Consider the following 13,476-nt stretch of genomic DNA (forward strand, 5'->3'; position numbering starts at 1 on the left):
AGTTGATGTTTTCTTTGAATTATATAATGATTAGAAACATCTGACTTATTGTTCAATATTTTCAGTTAAAAGTTGCAAAGGTCGCTGTTTTGAGAGAACATTTGGGAACTGTCGCTGTGATGCTGCCTGTGTGGAGCTTGGAAACTGCTGTTTAGATTACCAGGAGACATGTATAGAACCAGGTAAGGATGTGCAGGGAAAAAATGGAGTTATGATCATTAGGAAAAGATCAAGGAAAGTTCTGTGTCTTTCAGATATGTGATTTACCTAATTCATTTGAATTTTTTTTTATTTAGCATACATACACATTTTGACATTAGCTTTTATATTTTCTTTCAACAGTTCCTTAAGAGAAACAAATTTACAGAATTCTTTGTTAAACATTTTATGGATAGCAGAACTTTGCCTATGTTTAATGTATGCTGAAAACCTTTGTAATCTAATTTGCATTCAAATTCTAAATGCCTGCTTGAAATATAGGAATATTTTCATTATGGTTCTCTGACAGCAAGAGGTCTTATATGTCCACCTATATTTAAAAAAATAAAACTATCAGAATATGAAAATTTTCTCAGATTTGGACTTCTCTGCATATGACATGGAATAATATTTAAATGAGAGAGATTTATCTATTTTTCATTAGTTTTTATTTTTTAAAGACAGGGACTTGTTCTGTCACCCAGGCTGGAGAGCAGTTGCTCGATCATGGCTCATTGCAACCTTGAACTCCTGGGCTCAAGAGATCCTCCTGCCTCAGCCTCCCAAGTAGCTGGGGCTACAGGCTTACACCATTGTGCCCAACTGATTTTTAAAAGTTTTGTAGAGATGAGGTCTCACTACATTGCCCAGGTTGATCTCAAACTCCTGGCCTCAAGCAATCCTCTCACCTTGGCCTGAAAGTCAGACTTAGATTAAGTTTTAGGAGGTAGAAGAAGCCAAGTCTGCATATGAATTGCATAGTGGTAAGGCACATCTAAATTTGAAAATGACAAAATTCTGGAGTTTGAGTGAAATAATAATAATTGGTTCCTACATATTTTACCCCCCTTAGTTTGGAGTGGCCATGGTAGCGACAGATTCTGTGAGTGACTAAGAGCTGTGAAATTGTTCATTGTTGCTCATGGATCACACTCAGGAAGACAGCAATTCTGTGTTCACTTTGCACATGTTGAATTTGAGACATAAAACACATTTTGCTGATGTTTGTTTCCAGAACATATATGGACTTGCAACAAATTCAGGTGTGGTGAGAAAAGGTTGACCAGAAGCCTCTGTGCCTGTTCAGATGACTGCAAGGACCAGGGCGACTGCTGCATCAACTACAGTTCTGTGTGTCAAGGTCAGGTGCTCGTTGGGCTCTGCAGCAGCTTGGCATCTTCCAGCGTCTTAGCTGGGCTTTACATAGGTGTTATCTTTTATACTAGGAGTCATGGCTATTGGCCAACTGTATTAGCTGAAAAAAATAATTTTAAAACTTTTTATTAAAGAAACTTTTAAACATACACATGAGGAGAGAAAGTATGTAATGAACATTGTACCCATCACCCAGCTTAATGATTATTATTATGTACACATGGCGAATCATATTTTATCTATAACCATGCATTCTCCTGCCACCACCCTCTCATGTTATTTTGATAATAGCAGCATACTTAATGCTGTATTTGTGGAAAGATCCTTCATACAGTCCTGGCTGGCTTTTATGTGCCGGCTTCCCTCCTAGTAGATGAGGACACTGTCTGCTGTGCATTTAGAGAGTCGATGTGAAATTGTTTAGAAAGATTTGAGGGCATTTTGTAAGGTGATACTATTATGATATCTTGTCCAGGTATTATTATTTTTTCAAATTTCTTACAGAACTTGACTCTATATGAGAGAGAACTAAGACACCAAAATACCAAGGATTTTGATGAGTGGATAGAAGGAGAGGGTTGTAAATTTTGACTGAAAATATTAAGAATTTGAAAATGGAAAAGATACCTTCAAGTTCTCACAAATACAGTAGTATGTTTTAGTCTTACAGTTATGCATCCATTTTTAATTTCTGATATCAACTAACTCTTATTTTGAAACAGAATAATTATCTTTATTGATTATACACCTCCAGAATCATGTCCTGTGTTATCTATCAATCTGTTTGCATACTTTGTTTTTAGAGTCTGTCCTAATGTGTCTCACAAGCATCACAATTATTATTACTGTTAAGTGTGTTGAATTCATTTTATTTTCTTGAAAATATTTTAGGTGAGAAAAGTTGGGTAGAAGAACCATGTGAGAGCATTAATGAGCCACAGTGCCCAGCAGGGTAAGATTATATTCTGAGGTATTCCTTTTTTCTTTTGTAGAAGTACAGCATCATTTTTTCCTTTCCAAATTAAGATGATAAAAATAATAAAATCACTGACTTATTAAACATTACAGGTTGTGTATCCTGTATCCAAAATGTTTGGTATGAGAACTGTTTTGGATTTTGGATTTTTTTGGATTTTGGAATATTTGCGTTTTACCAGTTTGAGCATCTCAAATCTGAAAATCCCAAATGCTCCAGTGAGCATTTCCTTTGAGCATCATATCAGTGCTCAAAAGTTATGGATTTTGAAGCATTTGAGATATCAGATTTTCAGATTTGGGATGTCCAACCTGTGTTTTTAGCCAGATCTTGTGTTTGGCAATGGTGGAACAGAGATTATTATGGAGTTATCCCTATTCTGGAAGTTTATAGAAAAAAGAGAGGTCATGAATATTTAGTCTTTAGTATTGAAGAATGCTAGATAGAAATATTTGCATTTTCCTTTTCAGGAAGGAAGGATCTTTACTTTCATTTGGAGTTTTGAGAGCTGCTAAACTTGTAGAAAATTTAAGTTCTTTTTTTTTTTTTTTTTTGTATTTTGGTCCATTTATACATTTTTGGGATAAACAACCTGTTTGTGAGAGATGATACGTTTTTTAAAATAATTCATGTTTTTTTTTTTTGTCCTTCAAATATTTTGTACAGGGTCTTCCACATATGACACCGTCGAAAAGAGTGTGTGTGGAATTTAAAGGGTGAAGATTTTATAAAGGTGTTAGGTGTATTTATCTTTGTTCCATTTGAGGTCTACCATCTCATCCATTTGAATTATTCATCTTCAGAAATGTATTTTTACCTCTTTAAAATGATAGTTTTCTTAGACTATTAAAATTTTTAAGCTGTATTTTAGTTCATTTTGTTCATGTATATAATTTTTGTTATATGTCTTCTTTTTTTCTTTTGGAAGGAAGAGTACTTTTGATTTAAATAAGCAGGAGCAACAGCAGCCAAAACTAAACCTCAACCAAATGATTTCAACAGAAGAGGCTTTTTTTAAGGAAAACTTTTCATGTACCCTAAACTGTCTTTTAAATCCAAGGAATACTAGGAATGTTAGACTTAGTGAATTTCAAATCTTTCTTTTTCTTCTAAATATTGCTTATAATTTTTCAATTGTAATATTGAATCTTTTAGTGGAAAACATAACCCTTTCTTTACAAGAAGATCGTAACTTAGGCCACTTATTATTACACTGGATAATTTACCAGTGTGTTTACCTGATGGCCCACTAACCTGCTTTTATGATTTCTGTTGATTGAATAAAACTAGTTTTATATAGTTTTATTTGGACCATTAAGACTATATACACTGGTTCTGCAGAGTCTCTCAGTGGAGCTATGTTACAGATAGTAGCTAGTGAAAATTGTATAAAAATTTTCTCCTTGTCGGGTTGCTTTTGTGTTTGTGTATGAGGGTAAGATGGGAGGAGGCAGAGTTGAAAAGGCAAGGTAAGATATTTGCTGTCAAATTTAAATTTTCTGAGTAAACTTTCAGTGGGAAGTCTTCTCACAGTTATCCAGTGTTAAACTGCCAAGAGCAGCTCGGCTGGGGAGACCCTAACCCAGCGGCGCTAGAGGAATTAAAGACACACACACAGAAATACTGAGGTGTGAAGTGGGAAATCAGGGGTCTCACAGCATTCAGAACTGAGAGCCCCGAACAGAGATTTACCCACATATTTATTAATAGCAAGCCAGTCATTAGCATTGTTTCTATAGATATTAAATTAACTAAAAGTATCCCTTATAGGAAATGAAGGAAGGGATGGGCCAAATTAAAGGAATAGGTTGGGCTAGTTAACTGCAGCAGGAGCATGTCCTTAAGGCACAGATCGCTCATGCTATTGTTTGTGGCTTAAGAATGCCTTTAAGCGGGTTTTCTGCCCTGGGTGGGCCAGGTGTTCCTTGCCCTCATTCTGGTAAACCCACAACCTTCCAGCGTGGGTGTTATGGCCATCATGAACATGTCACAGTGCTGCAGAGATTTTGTTTATGGCCAGTTTTGGGCGGCCTGTTCCCAACATTATACAAGTTCCCTACCACCTACCATGTATCACTAGATGTTACAAAATGTCTGAGCCATGGCTGTTTGGGGGTAGCCACATAGCCACCGTCCATAGCTATTCTCATTTGTCAAGTATATTAGAATCCTCTGTGGTTTTTGGCCTCTTCTTTGGAATTTCCACACTACATGTTAACTCTTTGTATATGTATGTATGTGTCGTTGAAACCTCATTGATCATTCCCAGCTTTGGAACCATTTCTTTGTTGTTTATATATTTAAATATAGTATCTTTCAAATTTTGTATTAAGTATTTATATCTTTTAAATATAATAAGCCTAAAAACTAAATACAGTATACATAGGCTTGGTGGGTGGCTCATACCTGTAATCCTAACACTTTGGGAGGCCGAAGAGGGAAGATTGCTTGAGCCTAGGAATTCGAGACCAGGCTGGGCAACATACTGAGACCTCATCTCTACAAAAAATAAAAATAAAAATATTAACCAGGTGTGGTGGTATGTGTTTGTAGTCCCAGCTACTCAGGAGGGTGAGGCAGGAGGATCACTTGAGCCCAGGAGGTTAAGGCTGCAGTGAGCTGTGATAGCGCCACTGCACTGCAGCCTGAGCAACAGAGTGAGACCCTGTCTCAAAAATAAAATAAAAATAAAATAATAAAATAGTGTGTAATGTATATACTATATGACGTACTGTTTACTATATTAGAGTCCATATCAGAAAGTGGTGGTTCAGGAAAAATATTTACGGAAATATTATATGCTGGTTTTTTTTATTGTTTATTTTCCTGCAAATTGGGAAAACAATATTATATTTCAGTAGCAATTGGTTTAGCTTTTTGAACAGCAGGAACCATGAATGATGTTTCTGTATGGTGGCTCAAAATGATATGAATGCTTAATATATACTATTTGATGATATACATATTATGAAATGATAGAGCATGTATATAAATATAAATGCATGTAAAGTATACTTTATAAGTATGCTTGCCGACTTTGTTAGTTAGTTTTCTTAAGATCACACAGACCTTAGTGGAAAATCTTCACTGGACCTGTGCCTAGAAGGTAGCACATCTTCATTGGATATGTCTTGTCTTTGCTTCTTTAAACATTTTTTTTTTCTTTTTCATTACCCAGGTTTGAAACGCCTCCTACCCTCTTATTTTCTTTGGATGGATTCAGGGCAGAATATTTACACACTTGGGGTGGACTTCTTCCTGTTATTAGCAAACTAAGTGAGTAACTTCGGAGTTTACTGCTGGAATATCACGATTTCAGTGCGATCGACTAGGCAGGCAGTCTTTCTTGGAAAAGTACTGGCAGAACCTAATTGTTTCACTAAACTTTTCTATGGCAAAGTAGTTGAACCTGGTGATAAGGAACTTACCTTTAATAGTGTGAGTTCTCTGAAGCTGTCCTTCAAAAAAAATAAGTTAATATGGTTATCTTAGAGTTTTAGCCTTTGGCCATTTTTATATGTGTTTATTCTTTCTCAGAATTTTGAATTCCTTGTGAAAAAGTCCCTTGTTTATTTATTTTACAAATATTATTATTATTATTTTTGAGACTGAGTCTCACTCTGTCACCCAGGCCGGAGTGCAGTGGCGTGATCTTGGCTCACTGCAACCTCTGCCTCCCAGGTTCAAGTGATTCTCATGCCACAGCCTCCCAAGTAGCTGGGATTACAAGCGCATGACACCACGCCTGGCTAATTTTTGTATTTTTAGTAGAGACAGGGTTTTGCCATGTTTCCCAGGCTGGTCTCGAACTCCTGGGCTCAAGCAATCCACCCACCTTGGCCTCCCAAAGTGCTGGGATTATAGGCATGAGCCACCACGCCCAGCCTTATTTTACAGATATTTTATTTCAGAAATAGAATTTCAAAAACTAAAGGTATTTCTGAGATATTACAAGTACAGACAGAATATTTGTCAGTTATTCTGTATTCTCCTTTGGATTGAATTGGATTCTTCCAATTTTTTTTTTTTTTAATCTCAATCAGGCCTTAATTAAGTGGTTTTTCTATAAATTCCCCATAAAATAGTAGAATGGTGTTTTCTTAATATTGATGCTAAAGTTTTAAATCACGTTAACAACCTTTAAGCAGCTACAATGTAATACTGGACCAAAACAGAAGTAAGTAAATACAATTACTTTAGCTTTTTTCTGGAATTCTAAATTATTTTTTACCAGATTAGAGTATGTGAGGTGCTTTAAACATTAACATCACTCTCTGTATATTCATATGTATGTCACTATGCTTGTCTTATGAAGTGCCAAAATAATTTTGGGAGAGTTTTAAAAATGTTTAGTTTTTAATTTCTACATGGAAGAAGATGGTTTTGTTTTAATATTTTGCATAAAAAGTCTTTAGCTTTGCACGGACAAAGCTGTGTTCTTCCCAGCAGGCCCATGGCCTCTGAAGTTTAAATACAGCCCTTTGTTACCATTATCAGGAGAGCTTGTCTCTACGGTACCAAATGCGGCATTGTGAGTTTAGAGTTGAGAGGTGGAGGTGCCTGTATATGAAGTTTACAATAAATCATTAAACAATGAGCCCAAGCCCTAGCTTTGAATAATTAGGGAATGTAGCCTGTAATTCTGAACTGAGAGAAGGCAGTGAGATAATATAGACACATGCCAATTTGAGGGACATTTTTAGGCGAATGGAGTATTGAACGCTGGAATCATTAGTTATGTGTTCCCTCCTCAATAGTAGAGGCAGGAGAAAAAGAACGAGGCACCAGAACTAGATCAGCAGGCCAACAGGAATAGTCGGACTTCGGCGCTTTCTTGGACTTGAAGCCACAAGATGCCTTTTGTCTTTAAGGCGGCTGAGTTTGTCCAAAGTTAGCTGGTTCTAGATCTATGACCTGGAACACTGTCTTCCCAGCTACTCCTTCACCCTTGTTTTAATTTTTAGACTTAGCTCAGGGTTTTCTTTTTCTACCTCTTATGATTTAGGTATTTGACCACTAAGTGGTATCAAAGAACTTATAAGCATCATTTTATTATAACCTGTTCATCTTGAATGAAGTAATGTTATGGATAATTGGCTTACTTATTTTAATGTTTTTCTGACTAAGAGAAAAATGAAGTCATCTTTAACACAGGATTTGTATCCACAGTGTTGCTTTATAATTCATCCTGAATTTCTATCTGAGTAAAATCCCTCCTGGGCTAATTTTTTTTTTTTTTACGTGATTTAGACTGCTGTGGTACCACCACTAAAAGAGGTAGGCCAATTGTCAGATGTGTTTAATAACGATGTTTATTTTTTTCCCTTCTAGAAAAATGTGGAACGTATACTAAAAACATGAGACCGGTATATCCAACAAAAACTTTCCCCAATCACTACAGCATTGTCACCGTAAGCTCTGCATTTCAACTTCTATCTGTTTGCAGAAGTGAGATGGGATTGTAGCATTTTTTGAGAGAATAGATTTAAGATAAAAGAAAAACAACTTATTTTCCAGTATGTAGTTAAGCAAGGAAACCCAGGTTCTGATCTTTGCTGTGCCACGAACTAGCTGTGGCTTTGGAAAGGTCACTTTACTGGCTGCATCTCCATTTTCTCATCTGTGAAAAGAGATGACTCAAGACCTCAAGAAATGATTTCCTGGTTTCCTTTCAGTGTTAATATTCTGTGATTCTTGTATCCTAGTTTTGAGGCTTACTTTATTTGAGCCAAAAAACTGTCCCAAACTCCTGTGTTCACAACTTGTCTTTCCAATCATCTTGATGATGAATTTAAGCAAGCCACTTCGCCTGACTCTGAATAGGATTACAATTCTGTTTTTGTTTCAACGTTTCCAGATTTAATTTGAGTCAAATAAAACAGTAGAACTCATTAAACTTTAGAATTGAAGCCAGAAAATTAGTATGTTAGCTTATATTGATTCAAGCTACTCTGGGACCTCACCAAAAAAGGAATTTGTTCTGCAGAAATGCTTTACTCAGCAATTTAAAAAGATAACAGCATTGTTTTCAAAATTTGAGAGGCTACTTTTTTTTTTTTTTTTTTTTTTTTTTGAGATGGGCTCTCTCACTGTCACCAGGCTGGAGTGCAGTGGTGCAGTCTCGGCTCACTGCAACCTCCACTGCCCGAGTTCAAATACTTCCCCTGCCTCAGCCTCCCAAGTAGCTGGGACTACAGGTGCACACCACCACACCCAGCTAATTTTTGTATTTTTAGTAGAGTCGGGGTTTTGTAGCCTGCATGGGCCTAGGGGGACTGAACAAAGTGGCAGAGGCAGGGCATGTGGGAATAAAAGACAAAGTCAAAAGAGTATATCTGGAAGAAGGGGTCAGGGGGTACCTTGCCTCTAGTGGACAAGGACCCTGAGCTTTACACAGCCCTCCATATTTATCAGGCAGAAGAGATAGCCAGTGGGGGCTAATTGTCAGTTGGCCTTTTGGTTCACAGCAGGCTTGTGAGACTGCATTCTTTGAACAATAGGCTAGATTTTTCAGTAGATAACTTCAAGGATCCTGGCGCCAGGGAGTGAGGCCCTCAGCAAACCTTTTGGTGGCAGGGCAGTGTGAGTTTGCCCACATCCTGCATTCATGATAAACAGTTTGCTGTTTGATCATATAGCCTCCAGTGGAATGCTGAGTTGGTCATGTTCCACAGGCCTTCGGCTCCCTGCAGGGTTTCACCATGTTGGCCAGAATGGTCTCCATCTCTTGACCTCGTGATCCGCCTGCCTCACCCTCCCAAAGTACTGAGATTGCAAGTGTGAGCCACTGGGCCCGGCCAAGGCTGCCTTTTTTATATAGATCTTTATCCTTAGTATTACTGACTTATTTTCTCCTATTACATAATTTAAATCACAAATACTACATAAAATCTTAAGTGGTTGTGTTTTGCCGTTACCTGATTTTTTTGTTTTTCTTTCCTTAAACTTAATATAATTCCATGTGGCTTCAGTTATCGGTTTCTTTTTGATGATTTTTTTTCTGTGAATTTATTTAACATTAAGTAAACACAACTTGCATATAATCTGTTTTATCTTTTTTAGGGGTTGTATCCAGAATCTCATGGCATAATTGACAATAAAATGTATGATCCCAAAATGAATGCTTCGTTTTCACTTAAAAGTAAAGAGAAATTTAATCCTGAGTGGTACAAAGGAGAACCAGTGAGTTCTTTGTTTTTCTACTGAAATAGTTTATTATTCTCATCTATTTCAATTAGAGTAAAATAACCAGTTCTCTGGAGCTTTTAATAACCGATTTCATTTAGTGTGTCTGTGGCCGTTCTTTTGTAAATGGAGATGAATGCTGATAATCCTAAACATAATTTGTATAATTGCGTAAAAGGAGAGTAGTTTATTTCAGAGGTGGATTTGGGTTGTGCTGGGCCATTTTTCTTTTCTGATCAATTCTTCTTCTACCAGTAGCATAAAACAGTAGTGTGGGGGTAATAACTTTGATCTACACAAAACTCTGTTGCTTTTGAAAGTCTTGGTTCGATTTACATGTGCTAATTTAGGAGGTTCTTTCCAATTGTGATTTAACTGTATTCTCCTTTTTACTTTTTAAAATTCTCCAATTCTCCAATTTACTTTTAAAAATTGCCACAATTTAAAAAAATTTTTGAAAAAGTTGCCACAATATTTTAAATTGCCACAATAATTATATAAGGTCTATTTAAATAATCACGATATTCCTCTTAGAAGGACAGAGAGCATAAGAGTTTGCAGGTTATGAATTCAAATTTTAGCTCTGACATTTAAAGCTGTGTGACTTTGGACAAATCATTCTGTTTCTGCCTCCGTTTTATCGTATCTATACTGTAGATAATATTGTTTACTACTTCGTAGGATTATTGTGGGATTATGTGAATTAATAATGTAGGATGCTTGTAGGAATACTATTTAGAACCATGATTGGCCATAATAAGTGCTTAATAAATGTTAGTTACATACACAAATATCTCAACAAGTTAAAGACATGTATATTTGTGATTTTTTTTTTCTTTTTAGAGAAAACAGTCAATTAGGGGAATAGCTCCAAAAGCTGCAGGAGTTAATCTCTGACTATTTAATATCTTGTTGCTGCTTAAGAGTCATATTACATGATTATTGTGATCTAAGTGCTGAAGCTTGTTGACCTTAAAAACATTCTAGCACTAGAGAGGAATTCATTGGTGTTGCATGAACACATACTTTCATGAGAGATGAATGTTTGCATGATTTCTTAATTTTCCTTCATTATCTGCTCCAGATTTGGGTCACAGCTAAGTATCAAGGCCTCAAGTCTGGCACGTTTTTCTGGCCAGGATCAGATGTGGAAATTAATGGAATTTTCCCAGACATCTATAAAATGTATAATGGGTATGTGAAATGAACTTTTTCTAGGATCTGTAACATAGAACAGCTTATTCTTATGTAATCTCCTTTTTATCAAATCCTAAGCTTTAGCATTTGAGTAATATGTTGACTGAAAAATGAGAACTGAAGAACTCTTTCTCAAAGAGTTTAGATAGATGGCAAATGGACAGTAAAACTAGAGAAGTGGGCCGGCCTCGGTGGCTCACACCTGTAATCCCAGCACTTTGGGAGACTGAGGCGAGTGGGTCACCTGAGGTCAGGAGTTCGAGACCAGCCTGGCCAACGTGGTAAAACCCCGTCTCTACTAAAAATACAAAAATTTCCATTTCTAAAGTAGTAAATATGCTTTCTAGTATAAGAAATGGATTAGAATTAACCTCTGTGTGATATTTGAGATCCATGATGCATTGAGAAAAAAACAAAAACTTTTTAATAGGAGAAACTCTTTGGCCCATTTGAGCAAGATTACTGAAATAATTTTATTTATTTTTAAATTGTAAAATTTCTGTCACAATATCAATACAATGCATTTAGAAGGATGAACAGAAAATATCTTAAATCCCAGACACGAAATGCATAGCAGTTTTCCTTGTGATCTTATGCTAGTTTGTGTTCTTTATGGCTTCCGTGAGCACAGTGCAATGCCTCTTCTTCACCTTCTTATTTGCCACTGTTTTTATTCCATGGACAGTAATTAAGAGTTTATGGGCTGGGCATGGTGGCTCACACATGTAATCTCAGCACTTTGGGAGGCCTAGGCGGGCGGAGCACGAGGTCAGGAGATTACCTGGCTAACACGGTGAAACCCCGTCATTACTAATATAAAAAAAAAGAAAAAAGAAAAAAATAGCCAGGTGTAGTGGTGCACACCTGCAGTCCCAGCTGCTCAGGAGACTGAGGCAGGGGAATTGCTTGAACCTGGGAGGCGGAGATTGCAGTGAACCGAGATCGCGCTACTGCACTCCAACCTGGCAACACAGTGAGATTCCATCTCAAAAAAGAAAAGAAAAAAAAAGAGTTTATGTACTAAGAATGGGGGATTCAAAGATTAATAGTATATGGTCTGTTGGCTTTTTAACAGTACACAACTAATTGTACTTGGGTGTGGCAAGAACTCTGATTAGAAGTGTGTAAACAAAGCCTGTGTCCAGAGAAAGGCATAAGGCATAGTCAATGCTGCTCAGGAAATACTGCCTAGAGAACTACTATCTGCTTCTCAGGTGCCTGCTTCACAGCTGTGCTGACTCATCAGTGAGTGAGTGCTTCGTGCTGGAGGCTTTGCAAAGTATATTAACACATGAGTTATTCATGTGGTATGCAGTGACTGTTTTCAGGCCCATGAATATTATCCTCAAGCAGAAGATAGCAAGCAAAGTTTTAAATCCAGTTGCAACTTTTATCTGTGTAAAACCTAACTTTCATTCCTTCACTGGGAAAATAAATTTTCCAAATAAAACTCCTACTTGATTTCCAACACAATAGATGTGAAATAGCTTTTAGTAGTTCTTAATGACATTTTCAATGAAAAAAAAAAAACTGTATTTTAAACCCAAACAATTGTCAGACATCTTTTATTTTTGTTTGTTCTTAATTTTAGTTCAGTACCATTTGAAGAAAGGATTTTGGCTGTTCTTCAGTGGCTACAGCTTCCTAAAGATGAAAGGTCTGTAGGCAATTAATTTCTATTGTAAATACTTCATTTTGTAGAAATGATATATTATTTTAAAAATAGACTACAACAAAACTTTGCTATTTGCTGTGCTGTTTTATATCAAAATAAATTCTTTAATGATCATACCACATTTTGAAGAATTTCAAAGTTGTAAATTGTTTCCCAGTAGAACTGTTACCCCAGTGTTATAAAATTTAATCCCTATCAATTGATGAATTATTTTTTCCATTCTGTTTTTCAATGTGTTCGTAAAATATTACATTTTGATACTGTTTGATTTAGACCACACTTTTACACTCTGTATTTAGAAGAACCAGATTCTTCAGGTCATTCATATGGACCCGTCAGCAGTGAAGTAAGTACATTTTTATCAGTAATTATTTCATTAAACCCAGTCATCAAACTGAACCTTGCTTTGAAGGAGGCTGCTGGACCGTTCTGTAGGATTCTGTGGTTTCTGGAAAAAGCAAGTATATACAATATTACTAAATAAAAGGATGTACTTTAAACACAATAAGAGTTGGGAGAATTGTTTAGCCTGTGTTTTCCACAGTGCTAAATTGAACTGATGATGAATTAGCTTCTATATTTTCAATGTGAAAGCCTTTATCCACTCCATCGCCCCCTACCTTGGCCTAAATACTAAGTGCTTTTTGAGAACGTTGTAAACAGCTAAACCTCCAGTAGAAAATACAGGGTAATAAGTCAAATAGTAGAGGAAGCCTCCTCTGAACTCTCTTGCTTAGGAGATATGCTTTGGCCACCTGAGACCATGCTTACAACAGAGGTCCCATAGAAGGATGGGAGATTTTATCAAAATCATAGCGATATTTGAATAATTATTTTTGTTGAGTATTTCCTAGGAAACTAGAGGTATGAAACAGCTCATGGACTAACACTTTCAATGTAACATCTCGTTTGATCTGACACCCTTTCAGGAACTTAGCCAGCTCCTAGCTATGTTTTTAATCTGTATAGCACTTTAAAACAGCAAACACTGCTTTCAGTTTTCACGTGGCCATATCATTTTTGTTACCATTTTAATGGCAAAAAACCACAATTACTTTTGCACCAACCTAGTATTTTTTTTTTTTTTTTT

General features: G+C 36.3%; 1 protein-coding gene across 1 annotated transcript in view; it reads left to right on the forward strand.

Moving 5' to 3' along the window:
* ENPP1 (ectonucleotide pyrophosphatase/phosphodiesterase 1) overlaps positions 1-13,476 on the forward strand; it is a 91,246-nt gene that overhangs the window by 51,805 nt on the left and 25,965 nt on the right. The window contains exons 5-13 of the mRNA XM_011998040.1: positions 66-182; positions 1,214-1,339; positions 2,245-2,305; positions 5,508-5,605; positions 7,661-7,740; positions 9,392-9,511; positions 10,599-10,708; positions 12,303-12,368; positions 12,660-12,732. Of these exons, the coding sequence (XP_011853430.1) occupies positions 66-182; positions 1,214-1,339; positions 2,245-2,305; positions 5,508-5,605; positions 7,661-7,740; positions 9,392-9,511; positions 10,599-10,708; positions 12,303-12,368; positions 12,660-12,732 (851 nt within the window). The remainder of the gene's footprint in view (positions 1-65; positions 183-1,213; positions 1,340-2,244; positions 2,306-5,507; positions 5,606-7,660; positions 7,741-9,391; positions 9,512-10,598; positions 10,709-12,302; positions 12,369-12,659; positions 12,733-13,476) is intronic.

Source organism: Mandrillus leucophaeus, unplaced genomic scaffold (assembly GCF_000951045.1).
Source record: "Mandrillus leucophaeus isolate KB7577 unplaced genomic scaffold, Mleu.le_1.0 Scaffold552, whole genome shotgun sequence".
NCBI classification, from domain to species: Eukaryota; Metazoa; Chordata; class Mammalia; order Primates; family Cercopithecidae; genus Mandrillus; species Mandrillus leucophaeus.